We start from the raw sequence: 27,161 nt of genomic DNA on the forward strand, positions 1-27,161 counted from the left end.
CCTCTATCTCGATGGTGTTACTATCACAACAATTTTAATTAAAACTGATTCTGTGACTTTGCAAACATAACTTTGGGATTTTTTTTTCTTTAGCCTTTGTTGCAAAATGGTAGAAATTCAGAATCTGCTTTGCCACCAAAATCAATTCATTAGTGCCAAGTTATATTTGTAAACATTTCATGGAATCTGCAGTTTCGACCGACAGACATACAGCCTTATAATGAACATAGATTTATATACTGTATCAGGTCAACTGTTAAGTCTTTGAGAGTGCCTCATTATCTCACTCATGCAGATGTGATACTGTGGACTGGACTCCCAACTCTGTATTTGGAACGACTAAGAGCAAAGAGAGACATCTAGTGGTATGAGGTAGTACTGAGCATATCTCCTGGTCATGAACATTCATTTCCTTTCTTCTCTTAAAAGAATTCTGCCCGACCATATTTGACGCCGATTGATTTTTGGCTCATACGGTAGCTATTACAAATCCTATGATACTACCCGCAGTACTGCGAAATCCTTTTAACCTGCCCATCAAAACAAAATGGACACAAGACACAAAAAGTATTTAACAAGTACACAAGTGAATTTTATTAATGCAAGCAAATTTGATCATACAGGTCAAATAAGCCACTTCAAGCTGTTGGCACATGAATGTACAAAACATATTCAATTTAAAGCCTGCTACTAAGCATTCGTAGTGAAAGTACAAAAGACTAATACGAGGAGAAAGCTGAAAGCATTTTTTCAGATCACAGAGTAAGCAATGTTGGTACAAGTATTAGTTTTAAGACATGGTTGAGAGCTCATCACAAACTAAATAGACACAACTCAAAGACTACAGTCTCTAATATCAGTAGCATAACGCGGTAAGCGTGGGAGGTTTATTACTGCACATATAAACAAAGGGTTGATCCAGCAAGACAGTCAAAAGTGTGAAAATTAAGAAGTGAAATAAAGAAACTTTTGAGTCAATAAGACTATATTAATGCATGTCCATGCCACGAAAAACATCTAAATTCACAGTCTTTACTAACAGTACAGTTATCCAACTTTGAGTTGAACACCAATGCACTTACATCTAGAGAGAGCACAGAAATGGTCAAATAAGTGCATGAAACTAGCTTTTAGGAATACCGACAAAAACAAATTTTGCCAGGCAATGAACTGACGGGCCACCTTTTGTAGTGGTATGGCATCAGGATGTGTAAGCAATAAAGCTACTGTCATGGACAAAATTACTGTGACACACATTTTTCTCACATCTGACAATTCACCAAGGAGTGCCATTACACCAACAACTGTCAGGGTTTCTTTTGCGGTTTGGGACGGATAGATGCGGAGCGGACTGACCCACAGTGACCTCTTCAGTGCTTAACATATAGGTATGCTTTCATATATATATACAGTGCAGAGTTCTGCAAAAACAGGAGTTTTGTATTCATAAAGTTCCACTTTTAAGAAATTAAAAAAGGGGCTTATGAAAGTATGTTTGCGTGTGCTTTTGTGGCTCATGATTCAAAGACCATGGAACCATTCACAGTCCTACAATACATTAAATTGGCAAGATTATCATAAAATACCAGCTGATTTATCTTTAATTGACGAATCGCATCTTTGATATCTAACAGAGTCATTGTTTCCTGTTTAACAGGCTTGGCACGTCTAGCAAATATTTGTTTGACTCGAATGATTTTGTATTTATCACTGTGTTGTCTTGCTATTGTATGACTTCAAATAGAAAAGCGAATTGAATTACTTCCATCTGAAAGCAGTTTTAATCCCTGGGAATAATGGCATGACAAAGGCTTATGATGCCTCATGGTTTGCGTTGTGAGATTTAAAATATTTTCAAAACTAACCACCCGTTCACATACAGTACATCGTTTTTGAACATGAAATCTCCAGACACACGACACGAGAAATGTGCTTGAAAACCCTTTTAAGCCCCTGTTGACCCCCTCAGAAATCAGCAAAAATAAATTATGCATGAGCGCAAAATGACATCAAATAAAAAATAAGAAGAAATAAGAAAAATAAAACAACTATACGCAAATTATTCAAAGTAAAAAAATTAAAAAAAAAAGTGATATACTACTGCTACTTCTGATTCTACAAACTACACTAAAACTACTATCAGCACTAAACAACTTGTATCAAGATCAATAAAACTGCCATAATGATAATCATAACACCATCCATGAGAGAGGTAAAGGGGCTTTTTTTTTTCATCTGAAATGCTGTTTGTGACTGAGGAGGTTTGTGTGACGTCCCCCCCAGACCACATTGTCATATGACGCACCAGTGACATCAGCGGTGGCGAGGGCCCTAGGCGCCATCCGCCCCCCCTCGGGAGGGGATGGTAGAGAGAGACAGATAGAAAGACAGAAGAGAGAGAGAGGGAGAGAGGCCGGAGTGGCAGGGCCAGGCCTCCCGCTGGTCTTTATGTGTAGGCGTTGAGACGCTCCTTGGAGCGAGTGGAGTGGATGTCGTGAAGCTCCTGCTCCTCCTTTGACTTGATGTCCTCGTACTTCTGCATTCGGCAGGCGTCCTTCACGTAGGCCCAGTTGGCAGACAGCACCATCAAGTAGTGGATCTGTGAGATGTGGAAAATGATCAAGTGTGACCCCAATGCAAAGATGATTTAAACAAAAATCACATAAGATCTGAACTCTATATGCTTTGTGTTCATATTTTCTCAGTTGAATTTAATTGTGAAAACACATTATGTATTCCATAACATCTTAATAGAATATAATGTAGATAACAGTATTCATTTCTCAGTTTTATTATCTTTTTGTGGACGCAAATGAACAACTTTATATTTTGATTTAAAATGCAATGAATGGACTTGTAAAGCTTGTTTGGGTGTATTGACCCTATAAATTAAGGAGACTTCCAATGACCCAGCAGGTGGCAGCATAATGCTAGATGGTGTTTCGGACTCGTGTTACCATGGCAGCTAAGAATATAATGAATGTATTGTGCTTTAATGACCGAGGTTGTAACACAGCGTCTCTTTGCACAAGCACTGACAGTTTCATAGCTGCACTGCTCTTTGTTTCTGATGAGCAGAAAGACCAATTAGGCGACTGAGATTCAAACACTGGATTTTGACAGTTTTTTTTTTTTTGTATTTGAAGCAGTCTTTTGGGCAGCTCGTTATTGGGATGCATCAGTCTGTCTGAGTTGATGATTTTTTTTCGCCGCCACCAGCTCACAATTAAAAAATAAATAAATAAATCAGTATGTACAAAGAAGATTCCTGCCACAATTTGCAACAGCATCCCCGAATAGCAAACGCTTTTTTTTGTTTCTCAGAAAATGGCTCCTCACAAATTACCGAGCGATGTTTGCAACAATCTCGTGAGCCTTTCTTCTCCCTGTTTCCATGACTACGGCATGACATGCCTGGTGCCTCCGAAGGAGGGAGGCAGACAAACCCCGTCTTTTTCACTGCGCCAAAATGCCTTCTCTCCCATCCCCAGTCGTTCCTCTCACAGGCAAACACAACACGGGGCCGGTCACGAAAACAAACCACAACAAAACACAGCTCTTTACCCAGCTGCCGTATTTCCCCACAATTACCCTATTTTAAAACCTCCTAACAAATGCAGAAATGACTAACATCAAAGTAGTAAAAAATATATATCCCACAGAAATGTGTTCTTCTGTTTTGTGGTTGATTTTTTCGAGATTTATAGTTATGTTTTGAGGTGCATTGTTATTTTTTCGACCCTAGAGAGAGAGAGGTGTGAGTTTTATTGATGCCTCACCATAGCAATAACAGCAGCTCCTGCTCCAGCGAGGGCACAGATGAACAGGTGGAATGTCATGTCCAGCTGTAGCAAAAACAAATCACAGCACGCGTTACTCTTCAAGCACTAGTGGACATCTCTGCTAGTGGAAATGCATGCAGTTCATTCTATTATACATCCACAAACCCCATAATGATCAACTTTATTATTTAACATTCATGAAATTGCATGTAGAGGTGGGCTATTTGGCCAGAATCACGTTATTTTATATCCCGGTAACAGATATTTATACAGAAGTTGTTCTGTAAATGAACTAAGACAATGGTTTAGAGTAACCATACAATATTTCATCACATTTTATTATTTCAATGGCGTAATTCTGAATTTATGTAATCTACAGTGTTTAGTGACATTGTTCTATTCTTGGATATTACTGTCACATTACCTCATTGGATTCACACATCTTGTAGAACTTCTCTGATCCAGCACACACTGTTTTCGCCTCAGCAATTGGCACAATACCTGAAATGAATGAACAACACTTGTATGGACACTAATGTGCTACAAAATGTAGACAAAGAGCAGAGAACAATAAAGTGCAAAAAGCGGCAAAAGTTTCATGTACAATTAAACCATTATAATAGAGACTTAATGCACATTATGTCTCACAAAGGCAAAACACAGGCCTCTATTATGATGGTGGCAGCTGAAATGGTTGTTGACACAGCGGCGGTATTAATGACCGCTGGTGGCTAATGGTCTGAAAGATGTGGCACTAATTAAAAGTAATGAGCCAGCCATATAAGCTACTGATATGGTGGACCTTTATCCCAGCTTTACATAATGTTATTGTGGATCATTAAAGTATTAAAGTAATTCGAGGAGCAACAGTGGATCAAATATATTTTAAATATAAAAAGATGGATCATCTTCAAATTATGTCACTTACAGTATTTAATTATTTGCAAATAAAGTGTGAAATATATCATAGATTATTAGACTGACTGCATTATCCATTAACATTTTTTTTTTACAGAAACAGACAAAATGTGCTAGTTTAAACCTTATAGTCTGCTAGATAATGAGGATAATAGCAGCAATTTCCAGAGTACAACATAGATGAGCTTGAGATCTGAACAGTGGGGGGGGGGTTGAAGAAATGGAGACAGAATATCCATCCTTACCATACTGGCGTGGGTCCAGGCAGAGTGTGGCCCCCTCCAGCACGGTAGCATTTTGGCAAATATTCCAGATGTTGAAATAAATGAAGACTGGGAGGGAGGTGAAAGCAGTCACTCCGAGCCAAGCCAGCATGAAGATGTATGTCAGCATGATGAACTGCATTGACAACAGAGGAACACAGATCACAATTTGGTACTGTGTTGATTAACACTTTTATTTGTCATAAATGTAAGATTGAACTGAAGTTTTCTGTATCCGTATACACTCCTAATACTGCTCCCACTGTTGTAGAACGGGGTTTCAGCGCATTATGAAAGAACATATGGGTGTTATGGGATACAAATGTTCTGGTGTGAAACTCCCAAGCCACCCCTTGCTCATTTCAGCCAACCAGTCTTATTTGGGTTTGGATATTTCCATGGGCACAAGATTAGCACATACACACTTAATGACCCCGTTGACCACAAATACCACAGCATAGCTCATTTCCTTTGCCTCCCTGTGGAACTTCAGATTTGCTAAGCAATTATTATCCCAGAGATAATCTTGTCAGGATTGCTGCAGGCTCTTCTGATATGCTCCGTATGAGAGCGCTCCTAATTTTTTATTGTTATTGCAGTGTAATGAAATTATGTTGATAGATGTTTTCAGTGTGATTTTATAGCACTTCAGCTGCGTATGTGCATCAGGGATTTCCTTTTTTTTCCAGATAATTTAGACAGACGCATGCAAATGAACATATTTGGAGCACAGTGTTGCTGCCTGATATGTCATTCTTACTCAATTTCTACATGTTCTACATATGAAGTTGACTTGTAATAAGCTAAAGCAATAATCTTAGGTATTTGATTGACATTTGACGTAAAAATGTGTTCAATTTTGCTTTACTTTCTGTTGAAAACTCCTGACAGTGTAAACCAATACAAAATGAGCTAGACACATAGCAGTGGTGAGTGGTGACTGCCACCATGGCTGAAAAAAAGAAACCTTCAACCACTCAACCTTTTGAGGGTAACTCCCTTTTGATTACCAGGTGAGTCCTTGAAATGTGCTGCAGCAATGGAAGCGTATACACAGTAGTAGATATAAATATGATAGCACGAACAGTGGATACAACACAACCGACCCGTTAGCTGAACTGGACTTTTGATATGCACTTAAGCGTTTAGTCGTACCCAAGCGCTGACACAGCGTCCGCAGGTGGTGATCTTGAAGTCCCCGTACAGGTCCTTGATGGCTCCGCTGGTGAAGAAGCCCTCCACCATCAGCAGGATGCCATAGACGAAGAAAGCCGATGCAATGCCGTAGATCACATACTTGATAATGTCAATCCTGAAGAATGAATAGAGAAGCACTGAAAACATCCACGACAACACACTGTTACACTTTGTTCGTGTCTTTGCGTGAAGACGGGGAGGTTTAACTGTGGCTCAAGTAATGTTATCCTCTTCTTTTGATCTAGTAATACGGATGCCATATTGTTCGACAGCAAAACTCTAGGTTTGGTGCAGTGTGGCCCTTAAATCCGTTGCGATCCTTTTTCTACTCACATGGTGAAGACGTCCAGTGCATCCACAGGGCTCCGCACCACCTCAAAGTAGTTCTGGAGGATGGTGACGGTGCCAGACAGGGCCTCATGTCCGCAGCCGCAGAACAGGGCCACGCCGGCATACAGCAAGATGGTGGCTATGAGAGACGGGTATGGGATCCCACCCAGGCATTTGATGCAGCATTCAAGGCATCCTGAAGACACACAAAGAGATACAAATTAAAATCTATTGGTCAACAAAGACAGAAAAGGACAGTTCAACTTTTCAAACAAAATCCAGGATTGGTGGACATTCTCGTGTAGAGACAGAATCTCACTAATTTGCAGAATTTTAAATAATTCAACAAAACTTTGCCATGGGGCGAGGACACTGTACTGCCATTTCCTTTTTGAGAATCTCAAACATTCAGTTGGGGGGGCAGTACTGCATGCATGCACAAAATGCAACAACTTGACAGCTGGACTACAGACTACAGCATTTGAAGCCACAAAATGGAGTAAGATATTTAATGGCCACTCGATCTATGCAGTGATCTGGCTTCACATTTTCCCCGTATTTTTGGTTTGTGCGAAATATTCGATCTGTCAGTTGTGCGGTGCTACGGAGGATGCTGACATTTTATCCAGCACTAAAAACTCAGCCTGAGCTTTACATAGGGATCCTGACCTTTCACCCCATTCTTCTTTGCTTCCTGTCCCCAGGGGCCCTTAAGGTGACTAATCGCAGCTCGGCCCCAACTTCAATCTCCCGTCGCACAGATTGCTCACAGAGAAGCTGAGTCTGTAAATACTTGTGCATGCTAGTGTGTCTGTATGAATTGCTTAGATTTATGAGTCTCCCCGCTGCGCTTGTGTATAAGTGTGTGTGTGTGTGTTTTGGGGTTCTGAGTCCGCCATTTCTCACAGTAACAACAAGAGAAGTGGAGTTTATTTCCTGTGGAAGCACATAACAAACCCAGACTTAATAGGGCTTGCAGTTCAATGCAGTATATTAACCACACAGACACATTTTTCACAAAGCCCAGCCCATTGTGAATCCGTTCATATCTCTTCATTTAAAGCTGTATTACATTGCAGAGCTGCTTTCTAAATGTGCATACACATCTGAAGTCCAAATCAATACACGCACGCGAAATGCACAAATGTAATTCCTTCACCGCAACTATGGAAAATTCCTCTTGATCGGTTAAATAACTCTCATGGCCCGTCATTTGATTCATCTGCATTCATGCGGCTGTGCTCGTTTCAGAACAGAGACTCCATGACAGCGCAGTCAGGTTTCATCGTCAGTTGAAGAGATGATCAAATGTTCATTAATCAAGGGTGTTTTTAGCACCATCTCTTTCATGGTTATCTCGCTGTCTTCACCTGCGTTACAAAGCGTGTTTGGATCAGAGTCAGAAGCAGAGAGTTGAGGAAGAGGAAGAGGAGGAGGAGGAGAAGAAGGATTATTTGCTCAGGCTCCTGAGTGGAATACCAAGTAGCTGGTTCGCCTGCTGGGCTGCGCCGAGCGCTCAGACGCTTGGTGCAGCTCAGACACTTGGTGCAGCTTAGACCCTCGCCCAGGCTTGCCTAGATTATCTGCATCCTCGCTGATGTAATCCAGTGCTAGACTGTAGAATGTCTATTCTGCCTCCCTGATCTATATTTAACCTCTTTTGTCCAGGAAAGGTTTGCTGAGAATACATATGCTATTTCCCAATTACATCTGCAGCTTCTCACGCTTCGAATCCACCCAGGTCAGCTGTAGTTTTACGAAATATAAATACCTCAGTTGATATAGGTATTAATAGACTTAGGTTATACCTGTTGGACATGCTTCTCTTCTCTGTTTTTAGCCTCTGTTTGTGGGAGTTTTCTGGGTTCAGTTGTGCACTGTTGGAGATATTCCAAATGAATGCGCAAGTGGATGATTTAAACAGGAGGTACACGTCTGGATAGGTGGTTTTTTTGTAGGTTTTCTTCCAAAGAAACAGGGTATGGTTGCTGTGCCGCCAGCTGTTTGCTGTTTACAACATTCCTGTGTCCTCGCTGCCACGATTTTTCTCCATCACACCCACTTTCTCAGCCCAGGGGAATGGGACATTACCTGGCAAGGGATATCAAATTCAGGAAACACCTCACCTTCGGTGCCTTTTAGACTATCGGGTACTGACGGTGCCATCTGACATCCACTCCCGGGTGCTTTCACACCAATTCACACTTGGATTCATGTCACTCTGTTCACCTGCGGTGGGTTCAAATGGCCGGGAGTTCCCTATCTGCCAGTAACACTGGTGCTCTTGAATGAGGCAATTTAAGTCCAACGGATAGCGTAGTTTTAATAGTCCTAAAAATATGAATCCCTCTGTTAAGATTATTATGTCAAACTATTTATTGCATCGTCATTTTGATGACACCACTTGTCCTCAACTTGCTTGTTAGTTTTTTCCTGGAATACTTTTGGACTGCTCCCGTGGAAGCAGTGTGAATTTGTTGCTTTTGATAAAAGCAGTGGTTTAGGAGTGTTCTTTGTTGTCTTCATCTTTCACTTATTTTCTCGATTGAAAAATGTTCTACTGTCTTTATCATAACGCCCGCACTAGAAATAAATCAGATTGACTTTGCCAGATATGTATGGGAATAAGCAGTAGGCGATTCGTTAAATTGTAATGAGGGTGGGATCGTTCATCATCGATTCCCCCCCCCCCTCCTCAGGACAAAAAGCGGACAAAAAGCGGGACTTAGAGAAAAAAAGTTGCAACAACAAATCTGTCTGCTAATTAAGTGCTGCCTCACGTCTGGTAGAATCACAAGCATCGTCTAGAGTGGACGCCACCGGCTCCGGCGGCTTCGTCACAGCCGGAACGTGGAGGAGGCTGCTGATATTTCAGAGCCTTGGAGTGTTGATTCTTAGATCAATGAGTCAGAGAGAGTAGACTAACGTACACAGCTTAACAACGTATGGTCTCTGCTGCTAGGGGAGGGAGAGATGGGGTGGCAGGTAAACAAGAGGGATGCTGCATTTTGGTCTTTTTGCTAACAAGGGGGATGGCATCAACCTCATGCCCTCCCCCCCCCATCAAATCGCCTACTGGAAATGAGAAAATAGACATGCTCCATTAAACGACTGTAGCCAGAAATGCACAGTGCTGTACCATCGCCATTTTTTCAACATGTCTTGGGCTGAAAGTGATTCTGTCACCACCCCTTCCCTCAAACTCGTTATGTCGAGTTCCCTTTCATTTCAGGGAGCAGTGACAGTATTTATTGATGCGATGATGATTTTGACAAGATGAGAGAATGACGTCACATTTACCCTCTGTTCCTGTTTAAGTGAGTGAAAATGGTCAAACTGTCACTTGTCTGTACTTATACAAACAAGTGACTAGTCAGATGATTAAATACTCTAGATTGTCCTAAACGCCATATGTGAGCGGAACTGTAAAAAGTACAATATTTATTGTCATTTGTCCAATTAGGTTTTTGTATTTAATCTCAAAATAGACTTTTTGTTTGCTGGGAGTGGGAGCAGTTACTACAACCATGCATGGTGAGCAAAGTGTTCTCATTTTTAGAGGAAATTCATGTCGTTTTTCTTTTTATTCACCTTTGAGACCTGCTGGTTAAATTTGGTGCGGTAGATGTTCGGAGCCTGTGCTCATCTCTCCCTTCATGTGGACTCTACATGAAGGGAGATGAGCAGTAATATAAATGATTTATGTCATGGCCTCAATCAGGTTTTATTACCTCTGCATTATTTACTTTTCTGCACACAGATTAAACCAGCTGGAGCTGGCATCTTGCTGTACTTCATCTTAAATGTATTTTACTTTTCCCCGATGTACAACATTACCAATCAAATCGACAGTCGAGGGTCATTACTGCTTATCACCCACACAAATACCAGACCTGGCTGGCTGGTTTGCATTACAAGAGTTTACCAGCTACAGAACATTAAGTTGTTCCATGGAACCAGTTGAAGATGAAGTTACAGGGTAAGACGGGAGCATTAGTCAGTGGATGTAAAAACAGCCATGTTTTATTGATAGCCTACTTTTCATTTTGGGGGGAGGTTTATTAGGAAAAGGCTAATTAAAAATGACAGGTTAAAATTACTAGTGAATAATGAATATGACATCATGGAGTCTCAAGTGGAAGATGCAGTCAAGGCTACTGTTTTGTCTTCTGGTCTTGCATTCTAGCGTGTTTCATTTCGTTGGACAAAACCTGCTCTCATACCAGCACATCCTCTCCCTTCCTCTCTGTAACTCCTCATTGATCTTAACTGACTGCAGATGGAGCTGGTGAAAAATGACAAGTGGCGGTGCGCCGGTGACTCTGAGAGCTACTGGGTGCTTGATCCATAATTTAGAAGCGGCACAGAGCAGCAGAGCACAAGCCTCTCGCATTCATTATTCATGCTTTCTGCTTAGCCCAACATTACCTGCGATGAAAATAAAAGATCCCCTGCTTGATGAGGACGTTCAATTGTTTGAACTGATCTTGCTCACGGATGTAATACTGCTTGTCTTTTGAAGCACAGACGGACAGCAAGTCAAGTTAATTGATTTTGGCTATTTAAATGAACTATAGAGGCGGTGATGAAGACTTTTATGTGTGCTCTTTACTTAGTATTGGTCAAGCAGGAGACAATATGGAGAAATTCTACTATTTCTGGTATTATAAGTTATTGTTTTCATGGCAGAATAGGATAATTGCTGACTAAAATTGCTTCATTTTTGTACATTATTACAGTCTGGAGGCTATCCCCAAAGCATTGACGGTTCATAACTTTAAAATGTATAAATGATTTCCCAGTTACACTCAGATTTGAGTGCTTTTAGTTCTGTATTTGATTCTAACTGTGTTGGAATAATTGTCCTGACTGAGTGGTAATCAAATGAATAATACTTGCTAAAATTGAAAATCTGGCAACATGAGGATTAGTCTAATGAATGTTGAACAAAGAGACAAGATTTTAAGAGACGGTGGGGTTTTAGATAATTTATCCCTCCCACACAACAAATGAAGCCTATATGACCCCAAACACAGAGGTCCAATCAACAGAAGGCATCTCCCTAATACAAAGAGAAAGGATGACCCCCTCCCAAGGCCCCTCCCACCTCCTACTTCTCCTCCATCTGTCAGTGTCATATCCGACAGGCAAAAGGGACACAAACACACACTCTCAGACACTCTCACTGACCCAGTCAACACAGGAGGGATGAGGTTATCCTTATATTCAGGACGTCCTTCAAAGAAAACATGACTTTAACATCCGGGAGACAGTTGGGGTTAAATATCAAAGGATATGCTGCCTTTTTTAAGGCTTTGATGAGTTAGATATTGTTTGTTCATATTGATAATTATAATACTTTTCAATTTCATCAGTTGCTTTATATTTATATTTGTATTTGACTCTTTTTTTTTAGCCGGGTCGAGCATATTTAGGCATATTTAAAAATTTTAAGAGCCACCAAAGCTTTCAGATTTACCTTTAGTGATTCCAATATTACATTTTCTTTCACTAACTGACTCTTCTAACAAGCTGAAAGCATAATTTTTCTTCATATAGCCTTGATTCTGTTCCTCCTGTCTTCTCTCATAAGTGGCTGATGAGACATGTGCAGACCAAGTTTATTGCTATAATGTGTACTGCATCAGTGACAGTGAATAACCCTCTAAACTTAAAACTTTGTGGAACTTAATTTGTGGAAGGCTTAATCGATCGCTGAATTGTTTATTTGTGACACAACAGTCAAGATTGCACTTGATGTTTGTAATGAAACTGTTGCTGTTTAACTGAGCTCCAGTAACGTAGTGATCTTTACTACTTTAGCTCTGTTTCACTCGATGGCATCAGCGACACACTGAATAGTGTCAGAACTGTCACTTTTTTCATCCTGCTTTTTTCATTATTATTTAGCTTACCTTTGTTTATTTATATATATATATATATATATATATATATATATATATATATATATATCATATCATAAAATAAAATACAAAAATATCATAAAAGGGCTGGTCCCACAGCAGAATATAACATACAAATTATATTGTAGTTATTCCGTATAATTACTTTTGAAAGATGATTTGGGATAATTTGTCTCTTTCCTTAATTAAAATAGATTTGTTGCCTCCTTGAAGCACACAGGCTTTACTTTTTATGCAGCTTTAGCCACAAAGAAAATTAATAAGATGCCATGTTAGAGGAGGAAATTAACCAAATTCAATAAGGGGGATGACTGAAAAGAAAATTATCTATTTTATTATGTCTGGTGCATGTTGTCTTCACATACACTGCAAGACATCTAATCAGACTCCATTTTTGCGCATTCAGCTAGCAGTTATTAGTTCCTCGTTACCAGAGAAATTTTGTTTGGGGGTGGGGTGGCAGTGAGCCCGCTCAGAGAGAGAGAGAGAGAGAGAGAGAGAGAGAGAGAGAGAGAGATATCTCAGTGGGGGGATGGTGTGTCTGTGTCAGTCTGAGAGTAATGGGTGAATACATGTCTCGTTGCTTTCCTATATTTAATGCGCAGCCCCCCTTCCCCTGAAGCGAGCAGGTTTTTTCAGCCCCCCCCCCCCATCTTCTCTGCGCATGTTTAATCAACCAGTATGGTTGCCATGTCAACCGCAGCACAAAATCTGAGAATAGACAGGGTACTTCAGAGCCATGACCCACTTACTGTATGTCAACAAATTCAGTGGGACAATAGTGACTGAGAGACAGTACACAGAGAACCCCTCTGGGCAAAAAGGACGTTACAGGCCAGGTCCGAAAGCTCAGCCACTGATTTCCTCTCTTTCTTCTCCACTGAAGGATGGAAGAATCTGAACATGACTGCGTGACTGCCGAGCAGGGACGGGTCTTTTGTCTGTGCTGAGTTCACTCCAGGAACTGCGGAGCAAAATGTCAAAAAAAACTCAGGAGAAGACACAAGGGTTGTTCCTTTTTACTTTCAATTTGTGCATTTTAAGCGTGCAGCGGGGTGAAATCCGTTTGGATGTCTTCATCGCCAACATTATAGGCAGCGCGCACCACAGGGTGTAGGGATTTAAGCCACAGATCCCAAACAATAGATCATAACAATAATATCCTGTCTTCAGTATATTGAATGTGACACCAATATGTACAGTTGCATTACATTTATTATTTATTGATTCCAAATACACGCTACTTTGAATAACCTACATTTTTTAGCTTGATCGAAATTTCATACTTTTACTAAATTTTTAGCTTCTTTGTATCTTTGAAATGACCACCTTTAGCAAGTAAATAATCATATATATATATTGTAGTCCTAGTATTAAAATAGGACAATGCAAAAATCACTATCATGTTGAATGGCTGCACTATCATACTATACTATTTACTATCAAACTTTAAGATACCATCATTGCAGGGATCAGGTAAGGCTCATTATGTTTTGAACACCTGTTCTCCTCTCTCTGAAAATCAACACTAGGGAGTTATTCCGGCGAGAACAATGAGAAAACCCTCAAAAGTTCTCCACTTATAGCTCCGGCAAATTTCACAAGAACAATTGGTGGAACTCCCTCGACTTCTTCTGGGCCAGGGCAGGTTAGGATTCAGAACAATGAGTCAGAAAGGGAGGGAGAGACGAGCAAGGATAAGGGTTATGTAGCTGTAGCGCGAGCACTGAGCACTGAGCACTGTTCTGTGAGTTGAAGCTATTATGTCAGAGTGGTATAGCCTTGGAAAAAAAGCATTCAGGCCATCATGAGACACAAACTCCCAAGTGAAGTCTACGCCAATTTAATTCTTCAGGGTTGGAAGCTCTTTGACGCAAGATGACCAACCCCACTAAATGCCAAAAGAACTCCTCTTAGATGTGCTAGTACTTAGAAATGAAGAGATTTATTGGTGAATGTAGTACAAATTGATAATATCTTGTAAAATAAATAATTCATTAAATATGTTAAATGAGGAATCAATTGTGGTCCTGTGTATCGACAAACCAAAGCAGCCTCTTTTTAATTCACTGTGCCTGAACCTCAATACAAATGTGTGTATAAAACCAGGGGAACCATTCAAAAATACAGCAACACTTGTGCATCGTGTCTGCTGTGCTCATGTCGTGACAAGTTTTATGTAGATTGTCAAAAATATCAGTGACATTGTTGTCGTGTGTGGACTTGCCAAGTTAGTGGCCTGATCAAACTGATCAAACAGAAGGACAAGCGATGCCTTGCAGAGCAGATTCTTGGCTCAAGAAATGCTAACAGGTGTGCCTTTTCTCAGTTTTTCCATTCAGCGATGATTAACAACACCAGTGTGAGCGATCTCCAGAATGTTGTTTGGTTTGTTCTTTAAAAGTATTCTTATGCTGATTTGCAGAACTTCTCTGCAAAACTCCAATAATGTCACCCCTGCCTTTCACGGCTTTTGCAACCGTAGGCCGTTGGTTTGCTTCGTGTTGCTGATTGGGCCCCGGTGGTACATAGTGTGCACCGCTACATTTGGCTAGAAGCTGAAGTGAGCAGTGCCCACCTGGTGCATCTGACTCATAATCTGAGATTTGCAGCCTCAGAAGAGGAAGACAGAAGGGTATTAGCGTCCTGCGAGTGCACTCATTGACCCGTCCGCCTTTTCTGCGGAGGAAGTGCCTATTTTCAGTTTATTCGAGTGACGTATAGAATTTTCACCAACTAAATTATATTAAACTGACTTTTAGCAGTGGCATAAATGTCTAATAGTGAATATAGTACACCGTTGTCAATAAAAGCCCCTGTAAATGTCAAGACAGAGCGGCCCTTATAAAGGTAAACAAGGTTGCGTGACGTTCATAAGCTTTTAAAATTGTCATGGCTGAACAGAAATATTGTCATAGTGCTTGTGTTTTAGGGAACTTCTGCTGTGAGCAATGCTCGCTTGAATGCTTTTAATGTTCCTGCCCACCCTCTGACTTGATCTTTGATGGACTGCAGCTTGCTTTAGGCCAGCATCACAGTGACTTCTTCCTGCTGCTCCTGACAAAGTGTTTTTTTTTTTCTCCTCTTATTTATTTGTGGTTTCTGGTCGCGGCTTTAACCTCTCATGAAAAATGAGCAACGATTCCTACAAACCCTTACAGGTATTAACAGAACGAAAGGCATGAAATCAAAGTGACATGGAACGAAACCTGACAGGGTGGCGTGTTCACCATGCTTCATCAGAGCAATCATTTCAATCATCTGTGGTCTTCCGGCAACCAGGAAAGGAGCAGACAGTCCCACATGGTTAGCTGACCAGTGAGCCCTGCCACCTTGTCTTAACATATCTATCTTACATTGTGTCATGCTTTATCAACCAATAAACCTCCTGAAATGTCGTCATGATCATATTGGAGCCTTATAGCACTCATTTTTCACCCACAGGGAAAACACACACCACCTTCCGAACCCAGTTATAGCTTATGAGATCGACTTAAAAAGCCATTTAGAAAACCGCTTTTCCCAAAGTATTTTTTTGTTGATATTCTTGTATAAGTGGAGTTAAATGATATCATTTTTTGAGGAACTGCTGAGATGGTCTATGCAGGTCACCATGTCAGCTACTGTGGTAGGGCCTTAGCTTTTACCTGGTTCATCGTTTACTCCTAAGATGTTTCTTTTTGCATATTATCCTCTTCAGTCAGAAAAAACATTGATTACTCATTCAGCTCTGATCGTCTCCACGCTAGTATACATGTCGTCATACAAATGTTTGAAATGGTAATGGTGATGTCAAAGACTGAAGAAAGTTGAAAGCAAATCATTTGAGTAAGTTACTCAAAGAAACAAAAGTAAATCGTCCTTTTGTTTGTTGTGTCTTGTGGGCAGTGATTCATGAAAGCGTGTCACCCAGGTGACTGCATACATTTTGTCAGGCAGCTGGACCAGATTGAATGTCAGCTTCTGAGGTAACAGGTCGGTCATTTACTTTGTAACAAACTCCCGTTGAATGGTGGGAATGTTTACAGCAGCGTCACACAGCAAACATCAGCCAATGTGGACATTTTTCATTTTTTTCTTCTTAAGGCGAGCTGCATTTTATCCTGAACATCTTTTCCCCGCTTGAGTTTTAATGTCAAAACCATAAACCATTTAAAGTTTATCAAGCTACAGAAAAACAATTACGTCATCTGCAAAAAAATAAATAAAAAATGACGTTCCTCTTTTGCATCTTTGGAACGTTTGTTCCATCTGCATGTTTTACAATCTTTTAGATATTCAGAAGAAAAGATTCATCCGGGAGCTGAATCTCGATGAAGGGAGCTCACAGTATATGAGACTCTAACTCTTTGTAAACCTGAGCTTGGCCCACATGAATGGACGTGGCATACAGACATGCATGCGCAGCTCGCATGGCTGCGTCTTTCAGTTGGGTGAGCATTTCAGTTAGTGGCCAAGGCTGACACATTTTGCTTTCTGAATAGGAATGCCTGACTACACACCTAGTAATGGCGACCGAGAAAGTGCTGGATCAAAAAATCTACAAAGGTTGACGATGCATACACCATAAACATTACAAATCGTCATGGTAACAGCGGCCTCATAAATGATCTCGCAGCAATTCTGTCGGTCCCTTTAAATCACAGAATCAAACTGATTATAACAACATATAATCAGTCATTGTAGATGATTGTGCTTCCTATATCCTCCCAAAACCGCTCACCCCCTCAATCCTTCTCCCCCGTCTGTCACTCAATGTCTGTCAGTCTGCCTCTGCCTCTGTACCTCTTTCTGTCTCTCTTCCTCCCACACTCTCAGACACAGTGAACTATTCCTGTGTGCACTGAAATGTCATCAGCAGGAGTGGGTGAAGAGAGAATAGATAATGACTACACTTGGCCACTGCCATGGCAACTGTTTCCGCTCATGTGTGTTGCCTGTGAGGAGCGCTGGGTTGCAGGGAGGAGAGGCGGGAGGGAAGAGGAACACAAACGAGAAGCCATGCCTGCCTTACGAAGTACATCTGAGAGGGAGTGAGACGAGGGAGGCAGAGACAAAGGTGTGTGCTTTCGCAGACGACGACAGCATCCATTTCAATTAAAAAGGATCATCTTTATTCTAAATGTTGCTGCCCACGTGTAAACAAATATATACTCCCACTCTCTTGCTTTTATGGCTCCCTACCATACACTGAATCATTCATGCAGAGAAAAGGTGGTGGGGGAGTTTCAAGTAAAAATAGCAATTCCACTTTGCACAAAGCAAATCAACGAAAGAACCCCCCCCCCCTGCTCCTGCATCAAATCCTCACTGAATGTTGCAAAACACTGCTGAAAGATACAACGTCTGGGTATTTGGACACAAAGGACAGAACCTGAAAGCTGAAGGATTAAAGAGTGTGTAGAGGCTTGGGTCGCTTCTTCACTATTCGTGTTTCCCTCTCAGCCATCACAACAAGCATGAAAGCCTGATCAAGGCAAACAAAGACAGTCCACCCCTCGCTGAAGCGGTTCACACCCCTCTGACTACCCAAACAGCACATAGAGACGTGCACTCTTCAGTGGAGGGCTGACACTCAACGGACAAAGGAATTACCACAAACAGCTGCTCTCCTATTCATAAAGGGAAGGGCTAAGATTTGTGCAATCATCTCTGCAGAGGCAGCACTGGCACACTGACAAAACACCCATGTCAGGTTTACTCAAGGAAATGCAAAGAAATACTTTCTTACCTTTCTGGGTCTGCCCCTCATCCAGGTCTTCTTCCATTGTGCTGATTCTGTTTTTAGAGCAACGAGAGATATGTCAAAGAAAATGCCTGTTTGGGCAGATAAACCTTATTTATTTTTAAGATGTAGTCCACGAAGCACTCCCGCTTTCTTTCTCCCTGTCTCACTTCTCCACTGTCTCTAAATGTCCCTACTGAACACCGAGATTGCCTGTCAGTTGTGGTTTCTGTCAAGCGTCCGGGGCGATGCGAGGGATCACTGAGTCTTTGTGGTGCTGTCCATTGCGAGCTGCCGTGGCAAGTGCTGAAAACCTCCTTGGTCCCTGGTGGTGGAGGAGGAGGAGGAGGGGAGAAGGGGGGCTGGATGGAGCAGAGGGTGGTCTCTATGGTAGGCAGGAAAGCGCATGTGCAATGGGAGCGGGGTCTGCAGCTGAAGAGGCATGTGTGTGAAAAATGTCAAATTAAAACACTGAACGCGCCATGGCAATAAAGACAGAGCAGTGATTGTAGACCTTCTGACTGAGTCAGGTCTGGACAGGGGTGTTCACGAGTGTGGGTCACCACTAATCGCCCGGCCCACCCTAAACACCCCCTGGTTCTCAGACAGAATGGTTAAGCCCGTCGCCCCCCCTGGCCGTGACTCTACTGCATTAACTCAACCTCTCCTTGAATAACGGAGGGAGGGGGGGGGGGGGATCTGATTTTGAAATGGGATTCTCCTAATCTTATTAGTCATACAGATTCAATTATACCATCACCAAGGATTTGTCATTGGATTCCTATCATGTAAATGCATACAATATGTGTAGACAGACACTGCATATGTACATTGTTGCTTATTTTTGGTGACTTTAATTCAAACTCATTATGTGGTCTACTCTGGGTTGAGGTTTTACATCTCATGGTCTTATGTAACTCTTTGGACGGCCAAAGAATTGCGTCTTTTCCTAATTCCACCAAAAATGTATATTTTGGGAGATATGCATTTGGTCATCGGTCAAATGTATGACGATGTTTCTACACTGAACAAGAAGACTTCCATGTTGAAAACAATGGCATGTATCTGAGAAGGTTGTGCAAACGTCTTGAGTATGAAGCAGTGTGGCAACAAATGCATAAGTAATCATTTAAGTAAATAGACACAAACCTATTAACTCAAGATTGTAAACTTCATTTCCACTTCAACGTCAATAGGAATTGGGTTTGGTGATCTCACACAATACTGATAAAGACCAAGGCCTAAGCCAAACAACATGACACATATAGTGATGAATCGAGGGGTGGAGAGAGGAATGGGAGGCCCAGAGGAATAATTGAAAGATCATTGAGGTACATTAAGCGTCTGTGGGATGAACTGTGCTGGATAAATAGCATCTGACCTGACTTGAAGTACGGACAGATGGGTGTATGGATGGATGATCAGACAGGTGGATTAGATGAAATTTTAATGATCCCTGTGGGGAAATTGAGCTACTGGAAAGCAGTCAAGAAGAGAATGATATAAGTAGCCACATTGGCTTAAATAGTTTGTAAATAATACAGGGATAGTCTGGTGCACGGAAAGACCAATTTTAAACAGGTGAATTACTTTTAGAGTGATGGTTTCACCTACCAGACCCTAATTGTCAAATAACGTAATGGATGGTGGTAATTTATAGCTTTAGTGTGTGCAGGAACATATTGAAAGTTATCTTTACTCAGCCGTGGTAGCCTATAGTATGTCTGCCCTGATTAAAGGAACTCTAACAGCTTAATTAGGCCTTCTAGAGGAAACACACCATCATCTTGATTATTTGTTTATGGTAATTATGCTAATGCTTCAACATTAATGTAATGACTTATTGATGTTAAAATGTAATGCTTTATAAATGTTTGATTACTTAATGCAACATATTTAATTAATAATTTAATTGGCCTCCCGTAGTAGCATATTGTCCAACCAAATGGTCTAACCTCCTGTGTCCACTAAGTACCTTCCCTTCTTTTATTTGATTTAGCAACATAGCTTTTTATTAGCCCTGCTGACAGCATGGCTCGAGGGATTGCAATGTCTATGTTAATGCAGACGCGTTTATATGGTTTGTATGGTTTGTATGGTCCTATCCTGTGGTTTGTAGTGTTCTACAAGTTCTCAATTCACTATAAACACAAGTAAAAAGATAAAAACAGTTTTAAAGGTGCTAAATATGAGATTGGTAGAATATCTATGGCCTCTCAACGGCTCTCAACATGGCGGCGGCAGAGCAGGCGGCTCGCTAGCTAACGGTGCTAACAGTTCAAACAGCAACCACAGGGCTGACAGAGCAAAAGGTGTTGTTTACCTGAGGGGGGACTGGAGGGTGGGTGCTACCCTAACACTCATGGTCGGGCGGCATTATCAGTTGCAACCGCCGTATGAGAGCAGTGCAGAGTTGAGCTAGCCATGAGCCAGCCTAAAAGCCAGCGCAGCCAGCCTCACTATGTAAACAAAGAACGGAGAATCCCAGATTAAAACAAACACAGAGGGAGAGTGACTCCATTCTCTGCCCAGGTAGACATTATATCCTTACATAGCAAATAGTTTTTTGCGGCTATATTTATCCTCTTAATATTGAATTTAGCTCCTTTAAATAACATTTTCTTGTTATGAATGCAGTGTCAGAAGTGTAATGTTAATATCATATGAATATCTTTATATGAATTGTATTCTGCTTTTAGTTGGGCATTGTACTACAAGGTATTGTTGAGATGTTACTAACTAGGTCACTTCACAAAATACACTGTGTTGTTATGAGTAAAGGAAAAGAGTAAATGTTTGGCAGAAAGACATTTTCTGCTCTGGCTTTTGACCCAAAAGATATTTTGCCTTTGTCTTACATTTTTACTTTAACGTACCTTCCTGTTGTCATTGCCCTTTCTATTGTGAGTCTAATACTAGGAGAGGGAGAGTGAGGCAGTTTTCTAGCATTCAAAGGTTATTGTGCTATCTTGCTTTCGCCGTACAGAGTATTTAAGTTCCGATACTCATCTGTTTAGTAACCTAGATTGCTGAAATGTGTTGGGCTTACTGGATCAGTTGCTCATTGTTTTCCCTATGGCAGTTATCAATTTCAATATTTAGAAACTTAATTACAAGTCTGCTGTGTTCTCTTGGTGCACTGTAAATACTAAGTCTTTCATTTTGATTGTTGCTATTTAAATATGTGTGATACATATTATAATTTAAAATGTGTAAATAGCAGGAATCAAATGAAGTCCGTCAGCGAAGGAAGTGAATTTAGTTCCAATCTAATGAATAATGCTTTATAATTTCTTTAAGTTGTATTGTTTTCATGTGGCACGTAAAAAACAACAACTAATTTGCTCTTAATTAGCTTTAGTCTCCAGGGGCCAGCAGCTTGTTGGTGAGTAATGCATTATAACTAAATTGAAAATATATGCATGAATAAAAGCAGTTCATTAGTGGCTGCTGAAAAAAAAAAAAAAAAAAAAAAAAATATATATATATATATATATATATATATATGCACATTTCAGACACACAAAGTGCCCCACCCTTGGCCTGGATAACATGACCACATACTAGCTTACCGTGGCTTTTGTTAATAGGGGTGGGATATTTGCTGTGGGGGAATGGGGGAGGGCCTTTCTTTCTAGGGGAATCCTTAGCTTACAAACACTCACAATGCCCCCCCCCCCCCCTCTGTGTTTCCAACAAGGCACTGACCCTCCCCCTGCTGCATCCCCTCGCCTTCGCCGCTAGAGCTTCCTTCACACTGTGGGCACCATGATGCCCATAGGAAAAATCGGCAGATGGTGAGACACTTTCTTGGGGCATTTTAGGCATCCTCGTTTTGCTAACGTCAGTTGCCCGTCATCTCTTTTTTTTCGTCACACGTTATCATTTTAGTGTTGTTGTTTTTTCATCTTGACCGAATGTGCTTGCATATTTTTTTTGTATGCATGCGTGTGCTGCTTGAAATCCTACAGCCCCCGTTGCCCGTGTACTCATGACCGACAGGACGAGCCAAAGAAGCTCACAGTAAGCTTATTAATGTCTCCTGGTCGCTCTCCAGTATGGGGCTTGCTAGTTGCCATAGCAACCAGGACCTAGATATTGTTCAGTATAGGAGAGGTGTGTCAATGTCGAATAAATATAAGCATCACCCTGTAACCCTGGCCGGTGCTTATTATGTAAAGCAGCTAATCTCATTCTTAATGTTAACAGTAATTTATTGCATTATAAAAAGCATGTATCCAGACTCTATTCTGCAGGATACTTATTTTGCATTTCCATCGTATCACTTGCTGCCGATTACAGTTGTATCTCGCTGGACTTTCAGTACAAACCAATGCAGCTAAATGCGTGCCTCAACACTGAAAACCCAAATTCCGATGCTCATCTCCCAGCGCTTGCAGAAATCAACAGGCGACAGCGCTCTTCGTCTTAAGTGCCGATGTGTGTTCACGCCCAGTCAAGCTGAGGGAAATCAAAAGACACTGAAAGATTAAGGAGGTCAGGTTTTACAGCTCCACTCAGGGAGGCAGGGAAAGAGGCTTTACCAGCCATTGACTACCGTGGAAAAAGGATGGCCTGCTTTCAAAGAGACCATGAGATGTATTAGAGGCTGGTGTTCAAATGTCAGATGACCACTCCTACTCTCCTTAAATAGTTGATAAATAGATTTTTTGAAAATGTGCCGTGTTACAACATTTTCTTTACCGATTAGCATCAGCTGTTGTAATTGTTTGGTTTTGCAATTGACCCAAATGATGAACAACAGTTTTAAGAGTCTGGAATTCTGGTGTCTAATACAATAAATCTCATGGTCATCTATAGCTAATAGTCTGTTGAGGCTGTGGAGATCATATTGTTACAGCACTGCCCCATCTCTCTATTGAAAGCCCAGGCTCTTAGACCACATGAGAAGCCAGGCAGTCAGCCAGAAACACTTATCATCCTGTCATCCGTTTTTCACTAGCTTCACAGCTCAATTGTGCTGTACGCTGAGCATCCATCCACGAGGGCTTGGAGATTTGGGGCCAACTGAGTGATCTCAATCTCAAAGTGAATCTGAGTGGCTTTGGCACCAAAACCACTAAATGTTCTCCACTAAGTATGCGGAAATACGCACACAATGCAGACGATGACATCATTTGTTTTGCAGGACTACCATGGATGCATACTCAAAAATTCAGTGTGGCTTAATATTGGTTTGAAACTATACAGTAAAAGGACAATTCAATAAAGTCCATAGCACTATTCAGTTCTATACTATGCAGGTTAGATCAAATGGTTTCCCTCGCCAATCGGGTAATAACTGTACATTGTCCAGTTGGTTTATACATAATGAATTACTGATATGTTCACAGTGTTTAATGTGGCAACTGCAGTAACAATGAAGCAAATTAGTGACAGAGTTTAACACTACACCATTAGACAAATCTGTTAATGCCGGTTGACCAGTACCAGCCGAGTAAGGACCAGAAATCGGGAATAAAAAAATTCTCCAGTTGTTTCATAGTAAATTAAATACATCTGATTTGTGTTTGTTTATCCCCATTTGTAGACCAAACCACGAGTAGAATTACTCTCCTGTAACTGGCTCACAATGACTGAAAGTGCAAGGAAATCTGGAACTGTTAATGACGAACAAGACAGAAACAAAGCTGTCATGGTTTCATGGCACAGTGACTCAATGTTCCCAACTCTAAGCCAATTTTAGGAATCAGTTATCACTTACATGAAGTGGTTCCTACCACAGTGGAATGTATGTATATGGTTTCCCTTGCCAGTCAGGTGGAAAACTGTACATCGTATAGCATAGTTTAACCAACATTTGGAAGGTGGCTGATCAGAATTTCTTAGAATGCAGATTGAGAAGACGATCTGATGCCTCAGTGACGGTAACGAAGGCAAGATGCATGTGCGGTCATGGGTGAAGGAACTCAGGAATAGCCTTATAGTGAGCAACACAAATATATGAACAGTAAGGCCAGTCAATTTCTGCAGCATACACTGATGTATATCCTCTTTTTGTCAATGGTACACCTACAGCAGTGGATTTCAGTCTGAACCATTGAGGAGAGCTCTGCTCGTGACTCAATGCTGCCATCTACTGGTACAAACAGACATCGCCCAAACATGATGGCAGAAGCACTAATACATTACATAATCCATAACAAACAGTGACGTCTTCCGTCTTTCAAAACAAATGATACTCCAGAAAAATACTTTCGATGCATTACAGTTCAATGGGCTATTATTTGAATAATTGTGAAAAACCTATCACTACATCAAGTGACACACGCACACACACACACACACAACACAATTATAGCGCACAAATCTCCATACATTTTATTTAATAGTTAACCAGGGAGCGTCTGACAGGCTGGTGCACCTTTATCTCCTTAAAGGGAACAGCCGCTCCGCTCCATGTTGAAGAGGAGCAGAACTCTAAAACAGAAGAAATTGGAAAATAGATTGGTTAGGCAGTCTCAAAACAAAAACATCAGTCACAATTTGCCACCAAAGCATATATAAGTGTTACACCCAAAGGATGCATTTGAGCACATTTGCAGGATGAATATTCTCTGCTGATTATTGCTGCAAGAGAATATATGACTCAACACTTACTGGATGTAGAGTCTCCAGACGAAGCCAAGCACTCATCACCGCGGCTGGTTGGCACGGGATTTTTGGCTGCCAGCCGACACAGATTAGGCTTCACTTTAAAACGTCCTGTCAACAAAGCAAAGACATTTTTAATAATAGAATATTTGCCCCTACAATAAGCCTGGAAGCACACCTGGGTGACTGACCAGGGTTGAGGACCCTATCTGCTGCCTGGTGCTCCAGGTGCCTGTGGAGGATGACTTCTGCCTTCCTCTGGCTTGTGCTGATGTCGGGCTCCGCCATGATCTCTGTTATCCTCAGGTTGTTCTTGATGGCCTTGGAGGCTGTGGAGCGGGCCAGTGTGGGTAGAAGCTCCTGGTACTCTTGGTCAGTGAAGTCTGACTCTGGGCCCTGAACATCTCTGATGCTGAGAAGGAGTTTAAAAAGATTAGTATTGGAATACCTCCAGGATTCTGTTATTATATTTGTGTTTTGGGAATATAATTTATACACTGAGCAAATGTGCTGCATGCCAACTGAGCATCCTCTTCAGCTGTGTTTAGTTGGATTCAAGTGCACTAGAAGCGGTTTAGTGGATGTTTTTTTTTCATTGCCCACATATTGTTATGAAAATATCCTCATGATCCAGCAAAAGCCACTGTACAGTATCGGCATCCTTTTGTTTTCAGATTAAACAAGCAGTAATATGTATAAGTTGTAAAAGAAATGTCAGTGTTGCCTGATGATTACACATATTATTGTATAGGTTTATGTGTAGTTATGTTAAACACATTCCTGAGGGGTACATAAGCTAAACAATTCAGCAATGTTTAATTCACAGTAATGTCTCAAGAATAAGTGCAACACTGGGAAACTTTTGAGCTAATAACACCAACACACAGACAAATGTATACCAATATCTAACTAAACTGTAAAAAGTATGCAAAACAAAATGGAACAGTTAGTTTTTCTAAACTCCACGGTGTGATATAAACCTCCTATCTGTCTGGAGAAAGCAAGAAAGGATTGGCCTCAAACTGTGTTCATTTTCAAACCCCGCTCCCAATCGACACTCACCTCCGGTTAGTTAAATTAGTGTAAACCTCCTGCACCAACAGTTCAGCTGCTCCTGGTTTACAGTGAATGCTTCCATCAATTATCTCTTTCATCAAGTGCAGATTCTGCTTCTGTAAAGACTGGGTCAATAAAAAAAACATGTTGGTCATCATCTGACTCTAAATAAGAATTTCCTGTTTCAGAACCCTCAAGTACATGCAGGTAAAGAAAACATAATGTCTTCAGTGTAGATTGAATGTGATTTGATGTTTAAAGAGTTGTGTTGTGTGCTGGTAGGTTGAGCTACATCACAAAATGTGTGTTGGACGCTTAAAAGTTGAGTCATTTTGAATGCCAAGTCGGTATGGGAAATTAAACCACATCTAAACCACATGCCAACCAAAGTAAAGAAAGACATTTCTACCCAGCTCATTATTATTTTGAGGTTTTCTCCTCCTCTTACCTTCTCTATCTGGCTCCAGTTCCTCTGTTTGGCAGAGAGTGATGTTCCTTTGTCACACGAATGCACCAGAAAGTCTTGGGGGTAATAACGAGACAATATCTCTGCCACAAGGTAACCATTGGACAAATCTCTGGAAATAAAAAGCAGGGAGAACGAATGAACTCCTATTTGAACACTTTGCGGTCTTGGCACTGATCTTTTTCCTTCCGATATGTTTTGTAATCCTTGCTTTGTTTTAACCTATACAGCTGTTACAGTCCATGGTTTTTGATTGATATTGATATTGACTGCATTGATATGGGAACGTTTGCTTCACATATTTGTAACTAGGTTAAATAGTCAAGTATAGCTAACCTATGACGTTAAGAACTGTAAAAACTGACGTTACAACTACATTTATACCGTTTTTAAAGTTTGGACATTGACCTGCAAATCTTTTTTTTTTTTTTTTTTGCTCACTGGCAATTTTATAATATAGCGTAATATCGTAAAGCTAGATGAGGTTAGTTTCATTCTTTACCTGCGCACATTCTTCGGATAAAATGACAAGTCCAGGCTTTGCAGCCATTTCACGACTTCTCTCGGCAGTCCCGTCTTTTTGGGAGACTGCGCAAAAGACATGCTGCTCTGAGCCTGATGATGTCTAGAAAGATGGTGTTTATACTGTTAACTCTACAGTCAGTCAGTCCATGAAATCATGCTAATAACTCGACCAGTTTCCTCTTCGAGGTGCCGCTGCAGCCTGTATGTATGTGACGCGCTGGACTTTCTTTGTTTACATTACCATGGCAGCGACACGACACACCTCTCTGACACGTGGGTCAGAGAGGTGTGTCGTGTCTGCACACAGACAGCGGTGACGGTTCGCTGCCCCTCAGATGATGTTGCATTAACAACGAACTC

At 41.1% G+C, this 27,161-nt stretch overlaps 2 protein-coding genes across 2 annotated transcripts; both read right to left on the reverse strand.

Moving 5' to 3' along the window:
- Positions 1-568: 568 nt before the first annotated feature.
- On the reverse strand, positions 569-18,549 carry gpm6aa (glycoprotein M6Aa). Its single transcript, XM_031866950.1, has 7 exons — positions 18,146-18,549; positions 6,494-6,686; positions 6,119-6,275; positions 4,946-5,099; positions 4,207-4,283; positions 3,780-3,845; positions 569-2,599 (listed from the first exon to the last, which is right to left on the reverse strand). The coding sequence occupies exons 1-7, from the start codon at positions 18,180-18,182 to the stop codon at positions 2,447-2,449; spliced, it is 837 nt and encodes a 278-aa protein (XP_031722810.1). The 5' UTR covers positions 18,183-18,549; the 3' UTR covers positions 569-2,446.
- Positions 18,550-24,120: 5,571 nt separating this feature from the next.
- spata4 (spermatogenesis associated 4) lies at positions 24,121-27,015 on the reverse strand. Its single transcript, XM_031866978.1, has 6 exons — positions 26,779-27,015; positions 26,259-26,388; positions 25,817-25,935; positions 24,946-25,166; positions 24,761-24,865; positions 24,121-24,580 (listed from the first exon to the last, which is right to left on the reverse strand). Exons 1-6 carry the CDS (start codon positions 26,877-26,879, stop codon positions 24,486-24,488), a joined length of 771 nt encoding a protein of 256 aa, XP_031722838.1. The 5' UTR covers positions 26,880-27,015; the 3' UTR covers positions 24,121-24,485.
- Between the last annotated feature and the right edge of the window lie 146 nt (positions 27,016-27,161).

This window comes from Anarrhichthys ocellatus, unplaced genomic scaffold, assembly GCF_004355925.1.
Source record: "Anarrhichthys ocellatus isolate YVR2014 unplaced genomic scaffold, GSC_Weel_1.0 scaffold37, whole genome shotgun sequence".
Taxonomy (NCBI): domain Eukaryota; kingdom Metazoa; phylum Chordata; class Actinopteri; order Perciformes; family Anarhichadidae; genus Anarrhichthys; species Anarrhichthys ocellatus.

Coding starts and splice junctions, on each gene's coding strand:
- gpm6aa (XM_031866950.1), bottom strand. CDS start 18,182: ATGGAAGAAGACCTGGATGAGGGGCAGACCCAGAAAG. Junction 5,100..6,118: donor GACGCTGTGTCAGCGCTTGG/GTACGACTAAAC, acceptor TTGTCAATGCAG/TTCATCATGCTGACATACAT. Junction 4,284..4,945: donor CCTGGACCCACGCCAGTATG/GTAAGGATGGAT, acceptor CATTCATTTCAG/GTATTGTGCCAATTGCTGAG.
- spata4 (XM_031866978.1), bottom strand. CDS start 26,879: ATGTCTTTTGCGCAGTCTCCCAAAAAGACGGGACTGCCGAGAGAAGTC. Junction 25,936..26,258: donor ACTGGAGCCAGATAGAGAAG/GTAAGAGGAGGA, acceptor TTATTGACCCAG/TCTTTACAGAAGCAGAATCT. Junction 25,167..25,816: donor ACTAATTTAACTAACCGGAG/GTGAGTGTCGAT, acceptor ACTCCTTCTCAG/CATCAGAGATGTTCAGGGCC.